At 49.2% G+C, this 21,816-nt stretch overlaps 1 protein-coding gene across 2 annotated transcripts in view; it reads left to right on the forward strand.

Moving 5' to 3' along the window:
• Positions 1 to 7,514: 7,514 nt before the first annotated feature.
• Positions 7,515 to 21,816, forward strand: part of NOD2 (nucleotide binding oligomerization domain containing 2) — a 36,404-nt gene continuing 22,102 nt past the window's right edge. For both annotated transcript variants that reach the window (XM_059382467.1, XM_059382468.1), the window contains exons 1-3: positions 7,515 to 7,597; positions 12,874 to 13,340; positions 20,227 to 20,332. In XM_059382467.1, coding sequence (XP_059238450.1) covers positions 12,882 to 13,340; positions 20,227 to 20,332 — 565 coding nt within the window. In that variant the 5' untranslated portion in view covers positions 7,515 to 7,597; positions 12,874 to 12,881. The remainder of the gene's footprint in view (positions 7,598 to 12,873; positions 13,341 to 20,226; positions 20,333 to 21,816) is intronic.

The raw sequence follows: 21,816 nt of genomic DNA on the forward strand, positions 1-21,816 counted from the left end.
AACAGGAAATAGGCTATGTGACCCGCTCTTGGTGCCCCAGCCCATTGGCTGATGACAGACAGTATATATGATCCCCACTGACAGGTGGCCTCACAGGGCAGGGGTGGGGCAGGACGGGGCAAGGCAGGGCCAGGCCTGAGGGATCCACTTCTGAGGGATCTAGATGGGCCTCACATAGCCTTGCAACGAGCTTGGCTGTCCCTCAGAGTCGCAGATGGTCTCTGGCATTCCAGCAGCATCCCCTATCCCGCTTTAACATTCATTATCCTCCCCTGCGAGCTAGGCCTGAGGGGGGTCTTCATGCTCCACTGACAAGTGCGGAAACAGAGGTTTGGAGCACAGAGCTGCAGGGATCAGAGCCAGTGCCTGGTATGGAAGGGAATTGGGGTAAACTCACAGTTCCATTTGGTGCCTTTCTCTGGGCAAAACTGCATTCACCTCTCCCAACAGAAAGTACCGGGGAAGTCAGAGCTCTGGGCTGTGATATGATTCACAGCCACCAGTATTTGTGACCTTGAGGGTAGGAGACTGGAACAAAACAAAACAAAACAAAAAAAACCCGACACTTGCCAAGAAGGCCACCATGTATCTCTTCTGAGCTAGGATCCCCTCCTTCCCCGTTAGAGGCAGTCCCACTCAGAATTCTAACCGGGGTCCCTTCTTTGCTTTTCTTTGTAAATGGCAACCTATGAACAGACCCCGAAACAACAGAGTTTAATTGTACCTACCTTGGAATTGTATATACATTGAGTCACACATAGAGTTGGTAGCTTTGGTGACTTGTTTCCTTCTTTCAACATTTCTGTGCATAAGATGCATCTGTTTGTGTGTGTGCATGGCTGGAGTTTTTTCATTTTTGTTGTTGTGTTGCTACATTATTTGAATACATCATTATTTCACTTTTTTTTTTTTTTTTTTGGTCTGTGAATACTCATTTGGGTTGTTTCTGTTTTGGCCACTGTGATCAATGCTTCCATGTTTATCCAAGCACCCATGCTTCTGAAGGTGAAATCCCTGGGTCTTAGATTATGAACCGCTGAATAGCTTTGGACTCTGCTGGATCACAGCAAACGCTCCCCGCCCACCCCTCCACTCCCCTTGGCTGTGGTCTTGGTGTTCCCAGGCACCACCGCAGCACCTGTGACTTTTAGGTGCTCTGCAACGCCCCCCTACACTGGATGCGGTCAGTATTTTTTTTTATTATAGTCCTTCCAGTGGGCGTGTCGTGGTGTCTCATTATGATTTTTGAGTTGCCTTTCTCTAATGAGGAGTGACATGTAGCATCTTTTCGTGGGCTTAGTTTCTATCCTTCTATCCTCTGTTCCAGTGCTCATTTTAAAAGAAGAGCGAATTAATGAATTAATTTAGGGGGGCGGGGAAGAGGGAGAGAGAGAGAGAGAATCACCAGCAGCTGACTCCATGCTCAGTGCAGAGCCGGAACTGAGACTCGATCTCACGACCCTGAGACCATGACCTGAGCTGAAATCTAGAGAGGGATGCTTCCCAGACTGAGCCCTCCCATGTTGCTCACGGCTTCTTTTCTTCATGGTTTGTAGGTGTTTTTCATGCATTCGTTTGGATCTACGTGGTTTTCAGTGTTCTGTCTCATCCTGTGGCTTGCACTGTACTTTTTTTTTTTTTTTTAAAGATTTTTATTTATTTATTTGACAGATCACAAGTAGGCAGAGAGGCAGGCAGGGCAGAGAGAGAGGAGGAAGCAGTCTCCCCACTAAGCAGAGAGCCCGATGTGGGGCTCGATCCCAGGAACTGGGATCATGACCTGAGCCGAAGGCAGAGGCTTTAACCCACTGAGCCACCCAGGTGCCCCTGCACTGTACTTTCTAAATATGGTCTTTGGATGAACGCAAGTTGCCAACTTGAAAGTATTCAATCTTATCAGTCTTGGCTTTCACAGGTACCTTAAAACCGTGGAGAGATTTCTCTTCCATTGTTCTTTCTCATTGATTCTGCAACACCTTGGCAAGCCACTGGGAGGTTTAAGCAGAGTTGGGACGCAGAAGGCACTTCAAACACTTCTGGTCCTTAGCAACCACGGAAGAAGGTGTTGGCCCCTTCTGATGTTCTCATCACCTTTCCAGTGTGCCTTTCTTATTTGGGGTTCTCTAATGCCCGTAGAGTAGTTGTTCATGTATGGCGTGAGGTAGGAGGCCCTGTGCTTTCCCTGCATGTCTACCGGTCTTGTTTATTGAAATGGCCACCAGGTCCCGCGGCTGGGCAGTGCTGTCACTATGGAAAGGGTATCCATGTATGTCAGGGTGTGGGGACGCTCGAGGGGCGTAGCCTGAACTGTGTGCCTCTGGCTGGCAGGCCGGTGAAGGGCCATACCTCACTCACCTCTGCCCCTCACCACCCCCAAGAGGGCCAGGCATGGCTGGGGGGATGCGGGCTCTGTATCCTTCTTCCATCTGCCTGGGCCTGGAGTCTTCGGGCCTCTCACCCAGCAGCCAGCCGATGTGGGGGAGGGGTGTGTGGAAGCTGCTGCTTCCTCTTCTGGGTGCAGGAGGTGTTCTCCGGAAACCCCCGAACACGCAGGGGTGTCTGGCTGGTGTGGGAAGGATTGAGCTGGCCCAGGGTGGCCACGGTTGGCCCCCGGCTGGCTGTTGGCTCCCCTGGGCCACACAGAGCTGTGTGTGGTAGAGAAGGGCAGGCGAGGCCCTGTTAACATGGGGGCAAAGACGGGGTGTCCCCCCCACCCCACTGTCGGGCTGACACCAAGGCCTGAGGAAAGGGCACCACAAGTAAATGCTAGCATCTCAGAGTCTGGGTGTCTCTTCCAGTATTCAGACAACTTGGACCTTTTCAGTGACTTCCTCCCACAGGCAGAGTTAAGTCCAGACTCCCTCTGGAGGCCTCCTGACCTGCCACTTGCTCACTTCCTGACCTCACCCTGTGCCACACCCAGCATTGCCACACGCCAGCCTGCCCGGGCTGCTCTCTCGGCCTCAGCCTGCCTGGTGTCCTGTCCTCGTGGTCCCTTCAGCCAGCAGCAGCCCTTTCTTGGTTCTTTCCACAACTGGTTCTTTCTCATTCTACGGCTCGGTTGTCCCTCCTTGGCGTGACCCTCCCTGACCCCTCTGTTAAGATCTACCATTACTTTGCTTCTTTGCCAGTCTCAAATGCCATGATGACGGAGACTTTGCCTGTGTCAGCATTGTGTCCCAAGTGCCTTCCCCAGTGCCTGCTACATAGTGGGCGTTCAGCAGTAGTGCGAGACACGGGCGATTGGGTGCCTGCAGAGAAGGGGCGATTGGACCCATGACTCACGTGTGAGCTCGGCAGGCCACCACCCCTCTCTGAATCTGCTTTCCCTAATTGCAACCTGCACCACTCCTAGCACCACTGGGCAAGTAACTGAAGGGTGGGCACTACCCCTCACCACGGCTCCAGGTGTCTGGTGAACTTGACACTCCAACACTGACATACCCCCTTTGATAAAGGTGTGTCCCCACAAGTGTGGCAAAGAAAACCCGAACTGGTGAGGTGTTCATGAGGTGTTCATAGGTGATGCAAAATTGGGTCATGTCTATCTTGTTTTCCTGTAGCTGGGTGGATACACAGAAACCTTTCAAAACTCTCAAAGGTTCCAGGGCACCTGGGTAGCTCATTTGGTTGAGTGTCCGACTCTTGGTTCCAACTCAGGTGGTGATCTCAGGGTCCTGAGATTGAGCCCCGGGTCGGGCTCTGTGCTTAGCTTGGAATCTGCTTGAAATTGTCTCTCTCCTTCTCCTCTGCCCCTCCCCTGTTCACACGTGCTCTTTCTCCAAATAAATTTAAAAAACAAAAAACAAAACCAAAACAAAAAACAAAACTTCTCAGAATTTCTGCTACCGTATGACCCAGCAATTCCACTTCTGGGTATTTAATCAAAGACAAAGCGCTAATTAAAAAAAAGACCTGCATCTCCATGTTCACTGCAGCATTATTTATAATAGGAAACAACCCAAGTGTCCGTGGATGGATGAATGGGTAAAAAAATATGTAGTACCAAGATATAATGCAATATTATTCAGCCACAATAAAGAATGAATTCTTGCTATCTGCAACAGCATGGGTCGACCTTTCACATACTACGTGGAATAGATCAGGCAAACACTTGGCAATGTCTTACATGTGGAAATGAGCAAGGAGACAAAAGCTCATAGATACAGAGAATGGATTGATGTGTGTGTGGGGGGGGTGAGATCAGTGAAGGGGGTCAAAAAGTTCAAACTTCCAGTTACAAAATAAAGAAATCATGAAGCTATAAAGTACAGTTAATACTAGATACACTGTATACTGTATCATTTATTGGGATGTTGTTAAGAGAGTAACTCATCACAAGAAACAATTCTTTGGCTATGTTCTATGACTAGACTTACTGGGGTGATCATTTCATAAAATATACAACACTGAATCATCATGTTGCATGCCTGAACCCAATATTATTATAAAAATTATTTTTCAGGGAAAAAAAAAACCCTTCAAAGGGGCTTAATACTTTATTTATTTATTTATTTATTTATTTATTTATTTATTTTTTAGTAATCTGTGCACTGAATGTGGGGCTCAAACTTGTGACCAGGAGATCAAGAGTCAGTGCTCCTCTGACTGAGCCAGGCAGGTGCCCCAGTACTGTGGGATTTTTAAATCTGGGGCCACAGACTGGGTGGCGGGGCTTGCTATGGGTTTTCTGAGACATAACAGGTCACGAAGATTCACACCTATATTTACTTCTAAGAGTTTTTTATTTTAGCTCTTACATTTAGGTCTTTGACCCACTTTGAATTCATTTTTGTGGATATGAGGTAGGGGACCAAATTCATTCTTGTGCATGTGCTTGTGGCAAATGATGCAATTTTCCCAGCACCATTGGATGAAAAGACTACTTTCCCTCCTTCTCTCGTCTTGGTGTTCCTTTTGAAAAGCAGCTAACTTTTTAAATTTAGCCATATACCACGGTGTCTCGCACAGCTAAAAAGCATACCTCTGTAGCGTCTTTTAAAAATAAATTTCTATTGAAATACAGCAAGCGTAAAGGAAAATGCAAATATTGTAAACGTCTAGCTTGATCAGTTTTCACAAGGAATTCACACCCATGTAACCGCCACTCAGATAAAAAAAAAAAAAAAAAAAAAAAAAGAACATTACTGGCACCCCAGAAATCCCCTTTGTCCCCACTGCTGGTCACTACCTCCAACTTCTTCCCCTGTTATAACCTTCATCCTGGATCCCATGACCCTACCTTAGTTTTTCCCGCTTTTGAACTTTATATAAATGTTATCAGAGAGTATGATGCTTTTGCATCACCCAACGTGATGTTTATGACGCTGTGACTCTTGTGGGCTCCAGTTTCATCCACTTTCCTTGGTTATTAGTCTAGAGCATCCTTGTTGGGACATTCACTTAAATATTTATTGCATGCCTTGTTCTAGGCCTTGAGATAAGACAGGGACCAAGACAGAAAGGTTTCTGTTACAGACTAACAGCAAAGACAGTAAAACAGGAAATATACACAAGGTGTTGTATACAGAGAGGTGCGCTGGAGAAAAATACAAAATAAAGCAAGGAAAGGTATGCGGGGGGAGGGATTGCCGTTGTACTTAGAATGGTCAGGGAAGGCCTCCCTGAGAAAGTCACACTTTTAAGTAAAGGCCTGAAAGAGATGATGGAGGTCCCCCCTTCTCACTACTGCACTTGACTGGTCAAATAAAAAAAAAAAAAAAAAAGAGAGATGAAGGAGGGAGCCATGTAGATTTCTCGAGGAAAAACATCCCAGGCAGAAGGAATAGCAAAAGCAAAGCAAAGACCTGGCGGTGGCAGCAGGCCTGGCATGTTCTGGGAACAGCGAGGAGACCAGTGTGGCTGGAGCAGAATGAATGAGGAGGTGGTTCAGGGAGGGAACTGGGGGCAAACAGCAATTTCAAGGACCTCCACTGGCTTTTCCTCTGAGATGGGACTCATCGGAAGGGTTTCAGCAGAGGAGTGATATAATTTCATTCTCACACACACACACTCTCTCTGTCTTTTATTAGACCGACTCCCTGCGGCTGCTGTGTTGAAGACTGTAGCTGGAATCATGGACCATGGCTGGGAGCTCTTGCCATAACCCAGGGGAGAGACGACGGATATTTGAACCCAGGTGGTCGTGGTGGATACGGTTAAGAAGTGGCTGCATTCTGAGTCTGTTCTGAAGGTCAAGCTGAAAAATGTGTTCCCAGGTTGGCTATGGGACAGGAGAGAAGATGAATCAGTTCAGTGGCTCTGTCGGCGTTCTTCAGTAATTTCACAATTACAGATAAGAGAGTGGTCAACATCCTGTAGATAGATCTGTAGACCATCGGAATGATTTCCCTTGGGTAGAGGCAGTCCTTCTAACTCAGCAGCCACCTACTCCCCCCAGGCCACTGCACGCTGCCTGTGCAGGTTTATACCTAGAGGCAATGCGGGGTGGTGATCAGAGCCAGAACCTTGGTGCCGGACGCCTGGGAGCAAACCTTAGCTCTGCAGTCACCACCCATGGGTTAATTAACGTTTCTGTGCCTCAGTTTCTTCATCTATAAATTTTAAATAATGATAGCCAGTATCCCGTAGCTGAGATTGATTGGGTTAATATAGGTAAAGCCTGGCGCATAATAAGCATCATGTAAAAATGTCAGGTATTTTGGTTTACATGAGAAAATTTCCAAATATGAGTGTTTTAAAAGGAACGTTTTAATACCTTCAACAGAAAACCAGTGTCACTTGCTCGGAAGAACTGGAAACCATAAAATGAAATAAATGTAATTTAATGGAAACAAAACAGCACTGTTAAATTCTAGTTAGACATCCTAACAGAGTCAAGTGGACCGGGCAGTGGTAGACTGAGGCTCAAGCCCCATTAGTTCCAAACATGGAAGGCTTGCTCCAGCTGAAACACAAGGCTTGCAGAGCTTTAAATGCTCTCTCTACTCTCACCTGACATGTAAACCCATCCCACTTTTGAAAACACTGCTCTGGGACTTCTCAATATTTAAGGCTTTAGATGTCTATGGGCTTACTGATTGTCAAAGGGTGTGGCGGTTAACTCTGGTTCCCACAGCTTTCCTGGGTTTTCCTTCCACAGGATGTCTGGGGCGTGTTTCCGGAGCGGGTCTCTGGTTCCCTCTAATACAAAGGTGGCTCACTAAGTGGGACACAGTTGGCCCGGGGTCCCATTGACGAGCTGCCCAGGCCTGTTCGCCCTCCTGCCTAGTCTCGGGAAACCTCTGGGCAGCCCGGGGTTGGGCGCGGGGCTGGGCTCCCGGGCCGGGGGCTAAGCGGGGCTGTGGCCCACCCGGCAGGATGGGTGGGCCCATTGCGGGGCGGGGGTTGTGCGCGATGGGTGGGGTGGGTGGGTATAGCGCGGGGGAGGGGCGCCTGAACCCGGGGGATAGGGCGTGCGGGGCGGGGTTGTCGGGACCGGAGCGGTGTGGCCCGCCGGGCGGGGTGGGTGGGCAGAGCGCGGGGGCGGGGCGCCGGGACAGAAGGGGCGGGGCCTGAGAGGAGCCGGAGTGGAAGTCCGAGCCGTGAGGGTTGTGCCCAGACCGCAAGGCGGAATTGGGGCGCAGGTGATTGTGCGGTGAGTGCCCCTCTACCCTGCACGGGAGCGCAGGGAGCTTTTGAGCTGTCCCAGGCGTCGGGCTTGGGGGAGGGGATACCCTGGTTTTCCCTTTGGGAGTCCTGGGGTCTAAATGAAAGGTCGAAGGAAAAGGGGGAGTCTCAAGGTGGCGGAGCCCCCTGGCGGACAGCGGCTACAGAGGATGAGGAGGCTTGGGGGCGTGAGCAGGACTTCCGGGCCCCCTGAAACTTTGACGTCTGGAGAGAGGCTGTGTGCTGCGATCCTGACCGGTTTGGAGGGGGAGCCTGCAGAAGGAGAAGTCCCGGGGCACAGGGCTGGCCTGGGAATGATATTTCAGTTCTTAGAGGAAGCCTCCTCAACGCTCCGTTGAGACTCCTCTTTTTGGGCCGCAGTTTCCCCATCTCCATCATGCCTGTGGATGGGTGGGTACGGGTAGCACTGTCTGGGTGGTCTTTAACCCCGCCCACATGGCCTTGTAACTCTTAGGGGAGCCTCCTGCCTCCTTCCTTCCCTTGCCGGGTATGCAGACCTCTGGTTCCACAGGGGCCCACACCAGGGCCTGCCCAGCCTCCCATCCTCTGTGTCTTCTGCCCTGTCCTTTGGTCCGCAAGTCGGGGAGCAGCCATCTGGTCCTACTGTTTGCTTTCCAGGAAACTAAAAAGCCTCCCCAAATCTCCTCCCACAGCTGGATCCCTGGCTGTGTGTCTGCTCTTGGTTGTCTCCCTCTTTCTGACCCTGTAGGCTTCTCCTTCGTGTGGCCTTGGTCTCCGCATGGACTGTTCTTGTCTGCCATGTCACCTGTCCCCTTGGTGAAGATTAGAGTGACACTCCTGTTGCCTCTGCTCTCCTGTCCCCATCACTATGCCCTTAAGTTTGTTGGTTACTCAGATCCCCTTTGCCAGTTGGGGAGCTGAGGCTGAGGCTGGAGAGGACCCCTATTTAGCCCACCCACCTCCCACCTGGTGCAGGACCCCTCTGGCTGCATATGGTCAGTGATGATGACTTATGGGGGTGCCTGTTCATTGTCCTGCAGCTCTCCTTACACTGAACTAAAATCGATGGCTTGCAGATTTCCACCGCTCAGTACCACTTCTGTCTCCTGGAGCCATGCAGAGTCAATTCACTTTTTTACTCATTCATATGATCTTTATCGATACACTGGGTGAGACACTGGGCTGTAGCAATAAAAAACAAAAAAAGTCCGAATGAAACTCCCTGCCTTAATGGATTTCATATTCTAGAAAGGAGTAGGACAGCAATCAAATAAGTACATACATGATCTATCAGGCAGTGAGAGGTGCTGTGGAGAGAAACAAAGCAGACAACGGGGGTGAGGGCTGGGCTTGGGTATCGCAAGTTTATAAAGCATAGTGAGGGAGGGCCTCTCGGAGGTGGTGACAATGGAACAGAGCCTTGAAGGAGGTGAAGGGTGAGCTATGTGAACATCTGAAGGGAAGGACAGAGCACCTGTGGAGGGAAGAGCACAGAGTCTGTGCAAAGGCCCTAAGGCAGAGGCATGCCCGGTGGGAGCAGGTCCAGCTTGTTCCAGGAACAAGGAGGAGGTCTGTGTGGCTGGAACAGGATGGGTGAGGAGCACGGGGTGGGGGGGGGGGGGCGAGTAGGAGATGAATGCGGAGAGGTAAGGGGTCGGGAAGTGGGGGTCCATTGCCTGGGGCCTTGAAGGCCACTGTGAGGACTTGGGTTTTTACTCCGAGTGCAGTGAGAGCCACTGGAGGACTTTGAAGAGAGGAGTCACCTGCTCTGAGTCAGGGCAGGAGGTTGGGGGGGAGGGTAGTGACCTGACCGCCATTGCCATTCTGGGGAGAGACCCTGAGGGCTTGTACGCACAGCATAGAGGCCATGGGAAAATATCAGGTTTTCCGATTTGGGGTCAAGTTTGAAGGTAGGGTCAGGAGGATTTGGATGTGAGAGAAAGGTGGAGTCGGGGATGACTCGAAGGTTTTTGGCCCCAGAGTCTGGAAGCTTAGAGCTGCCATCTCCTGAAATGGGGGCTGTTTAGGGGGAGGAGCTGGAGTGCTGGTTTGTGCCTACTATGTCTGAGATGCCCGTTAGGGGTCCACGGGAAGGTGCCCAGGGGCAACTGGGAAAGTTTAGTAGGGGGGCTTGGAGCTGGAAATAAAATTTGAGGCTGGCATTTAGAGACGTAAGAGCAGGTGAACTCACTTAGGGAGAGAGTGGTACAGAGGAGAGAGACCCGACCCAGGAGCTCTGGGGCTCGCAGCAGCCGGAGCCAGCCAAGGAGACAGACAGACGGAGCGGCCAGTGGGATGGGAGAGGTCAGCGATGGGGTGTCCCCTATGGCAGGGAAGAGCGTGCTGCAAGGGGAGAGAGCCGTTCTGATAGATGCCTTTGGCCTAGCCAGCTGGTCGAGGGCTGAGGACCCAGCTGAGACCAGGACAGTCTGGAGGGCCGTGCCTGGAGGGGACACGTAGGAAAGAACGGAGCACAGCAGTACAGATGACCGATGGGATTCCTGCTGTGAAGGGAGGTTGGAGAATTTGGAGTTGGAGCTGCCAGAGGAAGAGAAAGCTCTGGGTGTTGGTGGGAAATGGTCTGAACGGATGATATAGGGGCAAGAAACAGGACTTTAGGGACAATTTTTATGAAATAGGGGATGATTGGTCATCTGTTTTCTCTCATTCCCAATTGAAGCCAAAGCAGGAGAAACTTCAATTGGACATGATGGTGAACTTCCTGAGCTGGTTGTCTGAGGACCACAGCAAGGCCAGGTTCTCCCCCAGGGACGTTTACAGCAAGAAAGGACAATGCCTGCTCAGAGACAGGGTTTTGACCAAATGCATCCTTGGGGATTCTTTCTGCTTTGAGGTTTCTGGAAGGAGGCCAAGGAAGAGTGGGGACTTTCCAGTTGCTGGGGGGGTGGGGACAGGGCATCATTCCTTAGAGCTCGGGCCTGCCGCTCTTTCCTGGTGTCTGCAGATACTTGATGTCACTGGTTGGATGTGTGTGGCTCAAGTCTTTGTCAGTTGCTCCAGACTTGGGGTGTTTGGGAAGGACTCCTGCTTACTCCCAGGTTGTCCCCCGGGGGTGAGCACAACTAGGGGGTGTGTCTCAGGTCCAGGGAGTGTCTCAGTGCAGGTCATGGTGGATGCACAAGACTTTATAGCAGAACTGATGATAAGGACCTAGTTACTGCACAGAAGCTTGGTCAACCCTGGCTTCTAGGCGGTCGTTCTGGGATTTCCCTGGGAAGTGGGGTCTGGGTGAATCCAGACCTGCCAGCCCTGTGCCACTCAGCCTTGGCCTTCCTGCTCAAGGCCGTGCCTGCTCCACCATGCCTAATGACCTTTGCAGGGGGAGTGTGGTCTAGGTTCTCTGGATACAGAGGAGGGAGGAGCTGTCCATCCTCGGGCATCAGCTAGGTAAGAGGAGCAGGTGTTGTCCGGTCTCTTGTGAACTTTGCAACATCTTTAATTCCTGGCTGCACGCCTGCCCTCCAGGCATGGGTCAGAGGGAGAGTGCCCACTCCATGTCTGGGCTCTTCCCAGAGGGTGGTGGTTCTTTTCCCCAGGTCCTGGGCAGGAGTGGCAGTGGTGTTGGGGTTTCCACAGCCAAGAGTCATGTCAGAGCCAAGCCCAGGGGTCTTCCTACCTGTCCTGTTCTCCCCTCTCCCATCTCTCCATATCTACCCTCCTGACTTCTCTGCCTGGCTGTGGGCCCAGGGTGGAGGCCTGCCTGGCCAGAGAGAATGGCCCTATAGAAGCTTCTAGATGGGGAATGCCCTCCTGAGCTTCCAGACATGCAGGCAACTTTGCCTTGCCTTGTCTCCTCTCTGGCCAGTCCAAGGCTTCCAACCTGAGTGATGGCAACAGTCTGAGTTGGAGATGTCTCCTTTCCCTTCCCTTGGCTGGCATAGGAGGTCAGGCACAGAATGTTCCAAGCCCTCCCCTTCCTGGGTAGATTTTGACTCATGAGCATTCCCACCATGCCTCCCCAAGGCTCTGCCCTGTGCCAAGCTTAGGGATGCCAGAATAAATAAGACCCAGGCTTCTACTCGGGCGAGAAGGGGGAGAGACCCATAAACAGCAAATAGGAGAGAGACAAAAATCTCCAAGGGCCTTGGTGTCTCTCTCCTCCCTCGAGTAACTCCGAATGTCCCTGTTTTGGAAAAAGAAGGAGGTGTTTCTCTTCTGTTTCCCTTTTGCTTTCACTTTCTCTGGGCACTGCACCTGTCCATATCCCTGGTCCCTGTGACAGTCGTGGCATGGACCCACCTGAGAGACTTTCTCTGCTGCTTGGGGACCCTCCTGGGGCCTGGAGCTCGGAGAAATCAAAAACTTCCCCTCAAACTCCCAGAGGCCAGAGCCTGAAGGCTGAGCCCAGAGTAAGCCAGAGACGACAGCATAAGTTGTGTGGTGGTGAGGGAGTGGGAGGGAATTGAGGGCCTGGGCCAGGGGATAGTTGGGAAGGAGGCGGTTTTAACTGGGGTCTGTGCTCCCCCGAGCTTTGAACTGATGTAGTGTGCACTCGGATTTTTGCTTCACCTGGGCTGAGATCTTTATAGCAATGTTCTGGTCTGTCCCCTGGGGTCTAGGTGGGTGACCCTAGCAGGCATGGGCTTAGGGGCCCTGTGGGGTATCCCAAATGTGGGGGAATTAAGGGCATGGATTCTGGAATCACACTGCTTGGGTTCAAACCCCAGCTCTACCTCATCTGCCTGGGAATCCTTGTACAAGTCCCTTGGCCTGTCGGTGCCTCGGTTTCTTCATCTGTAAAATGGGTCGATTGCAGCACCTGCTTCAGAGTGGTTGGGCGGGTTGAATGAATTCACATGTGGGGGCGCTTAGACCAATTGGCATCCCTTTGCATGTGCTTAGTAAATATCAGCTGTTACTGGCAAGAGCACAGCCCTCAGCCTGAATCCAGCCAGTAGGGCAGAGCCTGCTCCTAGGGACCCGAAGAGAGTTAATTTCCAGATCCCTTGGGAATCCTTGCTCTGACTATCAGCTCAAGCCTTACCAAGCCTTCTTGAGCCAGGGATGAAGTGTAGATTTGGAAACTAGGAGCCTTGCTTCAAACTCTCTGTCGGACCCCGAGCCCATTTTTTGCCTTTTCTGGGCCTCATTCTGTACTTCTGCACAAGGGGAAGCTTGGAATCCTGGACTGGGTCATGTCCCAGCAGAGCCATGTCCTCCTCAGAGTTGGAGTGGGGCTGACTCATCACTCCCCACCCCTGCCCCCACTGCCCCCTGCCTGCCTTCAGAGGAGTCCTGCACTGACCTCACTCTCCTCCCCAGGTTATGAAATGTGTACCCAGGAGGCTTTCCAGGCTCAGAGGGGCCAGCTGGTGGGGCTGCTCGTCTCGGGGTCCTTGGAGGGCTTCGAGAGCATCCTGGACTGGCTGCTTTCCTGGGAAGTCCTCTCCTGGGAAGACTATGAGGGCCTCAGCCTCCTGGGCCAGCCACTCTCACACTTGGCCAGGCGCCTCCTGGACACTGTCTGGAACAAGGGCACTTGGGGCTGTGAACAGCTCATCGCAGCCATCCAGGAGGCCCAGACCGACTACCAGGCTCGGGAGCTGTCCAGCTGCTGGGACCCCCACTCGCCCCACCCAGCCCGGGACCTGCAGAGTCACCGGCCAGCCATCGTCAGGAGACTCCACGGCCACGTGGAGGGCGTGCTGGATCTAGCCTGGGAGCACGGTTTCATCAGCCAGTACGAATGTGATGAAATCCGGTTGCCCATCTTCACGTCCTCCCAGCGGGTAAGGCACTTGGGTCTTGGGTAATCAGAATTCACGGGAGAAGGGTGCTTAGTCACCAGGACGGATTTATCTTGGGTGGGGGGGCTGGCCTTCCCCCCCAACAAGGTCACCAGGCAGGTAAAAGTTGTTTGGGGCCTGTTCTCTGTGTCTTTGGAGCTTCTCTGCGGAAACTCTCCCTCCTTAATCTTCCGTCTCTTCTCATCTGTGAAACTTCAGTAAGGTTCTCAGGAGAAGTCAGTGACTTGATTCATGTAACCCTTTCGGCAGTGTCTAGTGCATAGGAGCCACTCACGATCATTCCCACTGGCCGCCATTAGTTGTGTTACGACGATATTCTGTATGCTTTTTGATGGTCTTAAATTAACAGCTCAACATCAGAATTCATTAAGTTGTATTTGTATTTCATAATTAATTATTACATTATATTTAATAGATAATTTAACGTTTAATTGCTACTCGATCATAATGAGCACACTGTGGACCAGTGCTCTTCACTTGTCTATGTTGGATTTCCGATACACCCTTGCTTTTGGCTGATAGACATTCAGAGCTGGGGTACAACTCCCTCTGAAAACGCCATTCCATGAGACCGGAAAAGTATCTGTTGGGTGGTTTTGAAACTCTTTATTCATTTTACCCTAAAGAGCGACCCTTAGAGCTCTTGAGATACAGATGGAACTGTCACTGACATCCCCTTTATGTACTGAAGAACTGATGCCCAGAACAGTGGTTTGATGGCATGGGAGTCCTGTGTTGGACCTGGTACCTTGACTCCCGTGTTCATTGTTAATGTATGCATTCATTTATTCAGCCAGATATATATTTTTTTAAAAGATTATTTATTTATTTATTTGAGAGAGAGTGAACACAAGTGGGGGATGGCACAGAAGCAGAGGGAGAAACAGGCTCCCCAGCTGAGCAGGGAACCTGATGGGAGACTCGATCCCTGGACTCTGAGATCATGATCTGAGCCCAAGGTAGACGCTTAGCTGGTGGACCCACCCAGGCACTCTGTTGGCCAGAATCTGTTTAGATGCTTAGTATGTGCCGGGCTCTTAAAAGCTTCTTGAAATAGACACTAAATAAATACTCGTTGGTGGAACACCTCAGTTATTGAATGAATGAATGAATGAATGAATGAAAGAATTGGAATTAAATGGCAGTGTGAGGATGAACCGAACTGGGGAATTTTCTAGTTTTTATTTGTCAGTTAAAAAAATGTCTTTGGTGATTAGGTGAGTCTAGGTTGGGACCGATGGGATAAGCCAGCATGTCCTCAAGGCTGTTTGACAGCTGGCTCAAGGAGGCTGCATGTTTGCAGAGCGCACGTGCTATGGGCCCCTCTTGTTACTCATCAGTGCACGTGAAACATACAGTTCTACCCTGGGCCCCAGCTCAAGCCTGGCCCTGTGGGGATTCCAGAAAGCATGTTTGTCATTGCACCTGCCCTGGTGTCTTTTGTGATCCATTGTGGAAAGTGAATCAGCCCCTTTCGGAAGTTCAAGGATTGTTTCTTGTCATCTTTGATCAAGTGTTCAACAGTGTGGTCTGGTGTGGATGCTCTGATGGGTTTAGAGAAGGTACCCTCGAGCCTAGAGGGGGACAGCACATGCATCGAGGAGATATTCGGATTGACAAGAAAAGAAAATAGGGTAATCATGCGCCAAAGAAGAAATCATAAGGGAAATCAGAAAATAATTTAGAACCAAACAGTAATGAGAATTTGATTTATAAAAATGTATGGGGTACAGCTAGAGTGGAACGTAGAGGGAAATTTATAACCTTAAATGCTAATGTTAGGAAAGAAGCAAGGCTGCATTTTAATGAGCTAAGACTCCATGTTAAGAAAGGGTTGGGTGGACAGCAAAAGCACCTGTCACTGGGACTGTGCAGAGCATGTGGCAGACAAGACCTCTGAGGGTTATAGGCGTTTCCCAAGGGACTGGGTGGCCTGAAGGTTTAAGTTTCTGGAATGCCGATTCTCTCTAAGCTTTTTCTGAGCTCTCTGATTCTCCAACTTGATGGGTTGCCTTCTGCGGCTGAATATCTGATTCATTGTGGCTGGCATTTGTGGTATGTCCAACTGACATATCCCCCCAACCCAGGACTGCTTTGTTTATTCTTCTAAACTGAACTTGTAATTTTCTAGAAGGAGGCGGTTGTCATAGATTGCAGGTTGAGGACTGAGAAAATTCTTCAGTGGAAGAACTAGATGCAGTGTTGCAAGAACTAGATCTAAGTTGTAGAACCAGATCCCTAAAAGACCCAAATGCTACTGTTTGCTGAGTGAGTGCCTACCACGTGCCAGGCACGGTCCATAGCCCTTGAAGGTTGTGATCTCTATGCCACACTACAACCTTCTCAGTGTGTCGTGTTGGTTCTACTGTTTCCTAACAATAAAGGAACTGCCCAAACCACCCATCTGGGAAGTGGCTCAGCTAGAGTTCCAATCCAGGCCTGATTGTCCCCAGAGGAAATGCTCTTCTCTTTCTGACATGAAATGTGGGGTTTCGTGCGATGACCTTGCGCAGTTGGGTGTAAGAGTTGTTAGCAGACTTGAGGCTATCAAACCAGCAGTCCATCTGACTCATGCACCTGCTCAAGCTGCTAGGCCAGGGTCAGACTGAATAGCTTGACTCTTTTGTGATGTTAACTGCAACACCTTTAACTTGGGAAATGGACCCATCACCCACAAAAAGACATAGAATGTTACTAGTACTTTCCTCCACTGCTACCTGTAGCCTGACTTTCGTGTAAAATCATTTCTTTGCTTTTCTTCATAGTTTTGACACCTTATGTAATAATTCTCCAAACAATGTGTTTTGTTTTGAAAAAGTTCTAGCAAGCACAAGCATAACAGTGTCAAGGAAAGAGGTGTCCTGCCTCTCCTACTTGGATGCAGGCTCCCAGGGGCAGGGAAACTGAACAGGGCCTCAGAGACTTGGTCTTGGCTTTACCGTTTGGATGCTTTCTAAGGGTTCCCACTGGGAAGTCAGTGGGCAAGGTCATTGAGTGAGTCCTGAGAGCTGGAGGGTCTGGTAGGGCAGTGATGAGTCAGAGGCCGGATGTTCAGGAATAGTCAGAGGAAGTGGGCTGCTCTGTATGTTCATTTGTAAGCTTCTCCAAGGCTCTTCCAGCTCCCAGGAATAGGGCCAAGCCAGACACTTCTGAAGGGTGAAATGGGTGTCCTCAGTTGACCCAGGCCACAAGGGTTGAGAGAAAGAATGATATTAGCCTGTGGTGCAGACTAGCCAAATACAGATAAGGATTAGAGCCAGGTGTGCCTGGACATCTAGGAAATAATTCCCCTGAACATGTGTGACTCTTAAGTCACGTTGCTCCAATCTCCTTCTACTTATGGTTAGAGCCATTATCCTGAGATTTCCCTTCCTAATCCTCTTGTGTTGGTTTTCCTCTATCCTTAGTCTTCCTTTGTCTTGGTTTATTCTATTGTGGGAGATGGTATCTTCCAGAATCTGTAAAATGAGTATCTGGGAATTCAAATTTTAAGCTTGCACATAGCTACAAGTTTCCTTGCATTTGATCAACATTTTGGTTGGGTATAAAATTCTGGGTTGGTCATTATTTTCCTTCAGAATTTTGAGACTATTACTCTCTTATCTGCTCTCTTTCAAAGAAGAATTGCTAGAATCCCAGAACTCATTTATAACAGAGTTATAACATTTATAACTCTTTCGGGAAGCATGTGACATTTTCTTTTGGCCTTTTGTCATTCTGAAATGTCACAGTGATGTGCCTTGGTGTTTTTCCATTGTACTGGGCACTCAAGGGAGCTTTGGACCTGAAAACTCAATATTCTTCTATGTTCTGGAAGATTTTCTTGATTACTGTGATTTCTTTCTCTTTTTTCTCTTCTCTCTTTATGGAACTACTACTTGAATTTTAGGACTCCTAGACTGATTTCCTAAGTTTCTTCTCTTTCTTGTCCATTTTGTATCTCTGTGTCCCTTTGCATTAGTTCTTCTATTGTATCTTCCACTTAATCTTTAAACTTTTACACCCTTGTGTTTTTCATTGTTGCTACCATGTTTAATTTGCAAGAGCTATTATAAAATATTTCTTATTATAGCATCATGTTCTTGTATTATGGATGCAGTTTCTTAGCTTACCCAAGGACCATAAAGATACAGTGGGTTTTTTGTTTGTTTGTTTTTGCTTTGTTTTGTTTTGTTTTATTTGGCGGGGGACAGATTCTTTCCCACCCCGCATAATAACCTTTTTATCCTACAAGTTGCTTTCCTTTCCCCACTTATTTGGCCTTGATCTCCCACATGAGATGCTTTCTTTGGGCATATGACGCTCCTTAGTTGGCCGCTCATGACTGAAATAGACTCCCTAAAACTTACCAGAAACTCAGAGCCTATAGGTGAAACCTGTCTACCTTGCATTTCACTGTAGACGTTTAGGAAGTGATGGTATTTGTATCTTTAAACCATTCCTCCTAGGCTGGTCTGACTGCCAGAGTTGTGGGAGCCCAGTAAGTAAGAGGGCTGTCCAGTGATTGTGGTGGAGAGAGGTCTCTGTGTTCAGCACTCACTGTGCACATGGTCATTTAAACCTTCTTTTGAGGGCATTGCTGCCCACCTCCTTTATTGTGCTTGCTGCCTCCCAGTCTGGGGGCCCTGTTTTAGCCTTTCCAGATATAAATCTCCATATTCTGCCACAGCAGGGCAGGGACAGTTGCTGTTGGCTTGGAGTGGGTCAGGGGAACAAGAGATCTGTTTTTGTTTTTGTGTTTTTAAAAGATTTTATTTGTTTATTTGACAGAGAGAGATCACAAGTAGGCAGAGAGGTAGTCAGAGGGAGAGGGGGAAGCAGGGGATCCCTATTTGGGGCTCGATCCCAGGACCCTGAGATCATGACCCGAGCTGAAGGCAGAGGCTTAACCCAATGAGCCACACAGGCACCCAAGAGATCTGTTTTATAAACCATGTTGACTCAACCCTCCCTACTTGAATCATTTCCTTTGGTTCTGGAGGTACCCGATGCTCTTAATTCCAGAGATCTTTATAAAGTCTGAGATACATGTTGTGTGGTTTTCAACTTGCCCACTGGTGACTTAGGATCTGGCTTTCTGGGTTCTTCTAAGTCCATTACTAGTCATTCCTTTGGCAAGTCCTTGAATGCATTCTCTGTGCCAGGCACTCTTCTAGGTGTTGAGGAAACAGCAGTGAGCAAAACAGACAACAATCCTCGTCCTGGAGATGCTCATGTCCCAGTGCAGGGCGATGGACAATAAGCAAAAGGAAGCAAATGACAGGGTACATTGGAAAGTGATGGATGTGCTATAGAAAATAAGTAGAGTCGGTCTGGGGCTTGGAAGTTAGAGGGAGTGGAGGTAGTGATGGCAATTTTAGATAGAGTGGTCGGGGAGTTCTAAAGAAGGTGATATTTGAGCAAAGGCTTGAAGGAAGTGAAGGAAGGGGTCATGTGGACAGCTGGAGAAAGGGCATTCCAGGCAGAGGGGACAGCCCCAGCAAAGGCCTAGATGTGGGAGCATGCTTAATGTTTCCAGAAACCCTGAGGCTGGTATTCTGAGTGGAATAAGCAGGGGAAGGTCAGAGAAGTTAAGCAGGATCCCGAGGGCCACAGACAGCACTTTAGTCTGTTTGGAGCCTTATAGGTTATTGTTGACCTTGGGCTTTTACTCTGAGAAAATGAGGGACATGCTGGGACATTTGTAACAGGAGAGGTATGATCAGACTTTTAAAGAATGACACTCAGCCTGTGGTGTTGAGAATAGATTCTGGGGACAGGGACAGAAGCAGGGACACCAGTTGGGCAGCATTTGCTATTTTCTAGGTGGGCACTGATGGTGGCTTGGACAGTAGCATAGAGGAGGGGACAGGAAAGGCTGGGCTCTCTAGCTGCATATCCACTGGGGTAGACACTGGCCACATGTGGCTATTGAGCACTTGAAATGTGGCCACGGGATTGGGAGTTGTGGTCCGTGATGGGGATTCTGCTCCGAAGACCTAATATGAAAGAAAGAATATAAAATATCTCAGTAATTTTTTTATATTGATTACATGTTGAAATGGTAATATTCTGGCCTTATTTGGCTAAATAAAATATATGATTGAAATGGATTACATTGGTTTTTACTTTAAAATAATATGGATACTAGAAGATCCAACATTACAAATACATCTCACATTTGTGTTTACCCTCTGGGCAGTGAGCGTTCTACTTGTTGTGCTGTTCTGGATACGTGTTTGTGCTCAAGCCAACAGGATTTGTTGCGTGAATTGTAGGGGAGAGGCTTCCAGGGCGATTCTGGAAGTCTGGGGCAGAGTAGCTGGAAGGGTGGCATTGACTTTAGCTTGGGAAGGAGGAAGGCTGTAGGTTTGCAGGTGGGTGTAGACGAGGAGTGTAATTGCGGATATGTTAAGTCGGAGGTGTTTTGGGGACATCTAAGTGGAGATGGTGGGCAGGCAATTTCGGGTTGCGTGTCCAAGGTTCAGGGAGCAGGTGAGGTTGGAGATGGAAATGTGGGTGTCGTGCTTAGGGATGGGATGCCAAGCCTCGTGTCTCCATGCAATCACCTGTCTTCCAGATGAGTTCTCGCTTCCAGAATTGTTTTTCCTAACCTTGCAGGTTTATAGATTTATGGCTTTTTTTTAAAGTTGTTCCTTTTTAGTGGGAGCCAGATCGGGTATATGTGTGCTCTAGTGTTCGCTTCATCACGCAGCATCTAGTGACTTCTTTAAACTTGTCTTGCTGATTGGGGGTTTTTCTGGCCTCTAACTGTGGTGGAAAGGAGACACCTATGAAACTCTACTGATCAGTAGAAACCTTCCCACACCATCTCCACCCGTCTTTCTAGAAAGATACTTTTTTTTATGTTATTTTGCTTTCCCCATAGGCAAGGAGGCTCCTCGATCTTGCCACAGTGAAGGCGAATGGGTTGGCTGCCTTCCTTCTACGTCATGTTCAGAAATTGCCAGTCTCGTTGGCCCTGCCTTTTGAAGGTATATACTTATATGTTCTTCTCCGTTCATCAGAGGGGGAAAAAAAGGCTGTACAGAGTCCTGATTAAGAGCAGAGCTCTGGAGTGAGACGTGCCTTTAGAATTTCACTTCCTGGCCGTGTGGGCCTCCTTAGGACTCAGTTTCCTGATTTCAAGGGTAACACCCGCCACTAGGATTGAAAGGATTACCATGTGTAATATTAGCGTTAGCTTTTATTACTTCCCGAGCGGGACAGTGATAACTGAGCTTCACTAGCCAAACTCTTATGATCTGTGCTGCAAAGGGTACATTTTGAGATAGGGCTGTTATCTCTTGATTTCTGCAATTTAGCTACTCACTATCAGAAACTGCAGGACCCAGCCGATTTAGATAATGTGGTATCTCTCCTTGCACACAGCCACCAACCCAACCCAGGGACGGGAGGGGCTCCGATCCCACAGCTGGAACCTGGCAGACATCCTTGCAAGGTGCTTTATTTATGGTATCTGTCCTTGACGGCAACCTTGAGAAATCAGTGTCATTTTTTCCAATTTACGGATGTGAAAACTGGGGCAAGGGGGTGGGGGGTTGAGGTGGGAAGGATGGCTCTGTTTTTAAACCGTCTTCACCGCTGCTTCCCTTTTCCTTGGGCGAAGAGAGATCGTCCGTTGTAAAGAGCAGGCACGAGCCTTGTATGTCTTGTTCCCCTGTCACCATAGGGATTGGTCCTTGGCAGTGAGGGCCCCTGAGCTGTGGGTGGTGCTAGCAGAGAGATTTACTCCTCTGAGCTCTACCCTCTGGGTGGCAAGCATTGCCTGGAGGAAGGATGGCTAGAAGCCAGTGCTTGGCGCCTCGATGTGCACCGTTTCCCTGAGAACAGGGCACAGACGTCAGTTTCCAGCCAAGGCTGCATGGCACAGAGCACGGTTCCCCGGGTTGGGCCTTGGTTAATGTCCGCTGTTGATATCACACGTCGTAACTCTGTGACATGGTGTAAGATTCCCGAGGGTGACCAATCCGAGGTTGACAATTGACCCGTGTTTAAAATGAAAGATCCTTGTTTTTCTGGAGAATTTTATATTGGTGGTATCTGGAGAACCTGCGTTAGAGCTCAGGGTATTAGAAAAGAAGGTGTATATTTTATGTTATCTATGTTCTGTTCTCTTGGTATATCCAGAGGGCTTTAAGAGCAATGATGTTCATCAGCTCTGGGCACAGAAGATGAAACCGAAACAGGAGACAACTGCTTTGGAGGACCATGAATAGAGCGTCAGTATGCTAAGTGTGCTCTGGGAGAATTACTTGTTAGTTTTTTTTAAAGATTTTATTTATTTATTTGACAGAGAGAAATCACAAGTAGATGGAGAGGCAGGCAGAGAGAGAGAGGGAAGCAGGCTCCCTGCTGAGCAGAGAGCCCGATGCGGGACTCGATCCCAGGACCTTGAGATCATGACCTGAGCCGAAGGCAGCGGCTTAACCCACTGAGCCACCCAGGTGCCCTACTC

Source organism: Mustela nigripes, chromosome 17 (assembly GCF_022355385.1).
Source record: "Mustela nigripes isolate SB6536 chromosome 17, MUSNIG.SB6536, whole genome shotgun sequence".
NCBI classification, from domain to species: domain Eukaryota; kingdom Metazoa; phylum Chordata; class Mammalia; order Carnivora; family Mustelidae; genus Mustela; species Mustela nigripes.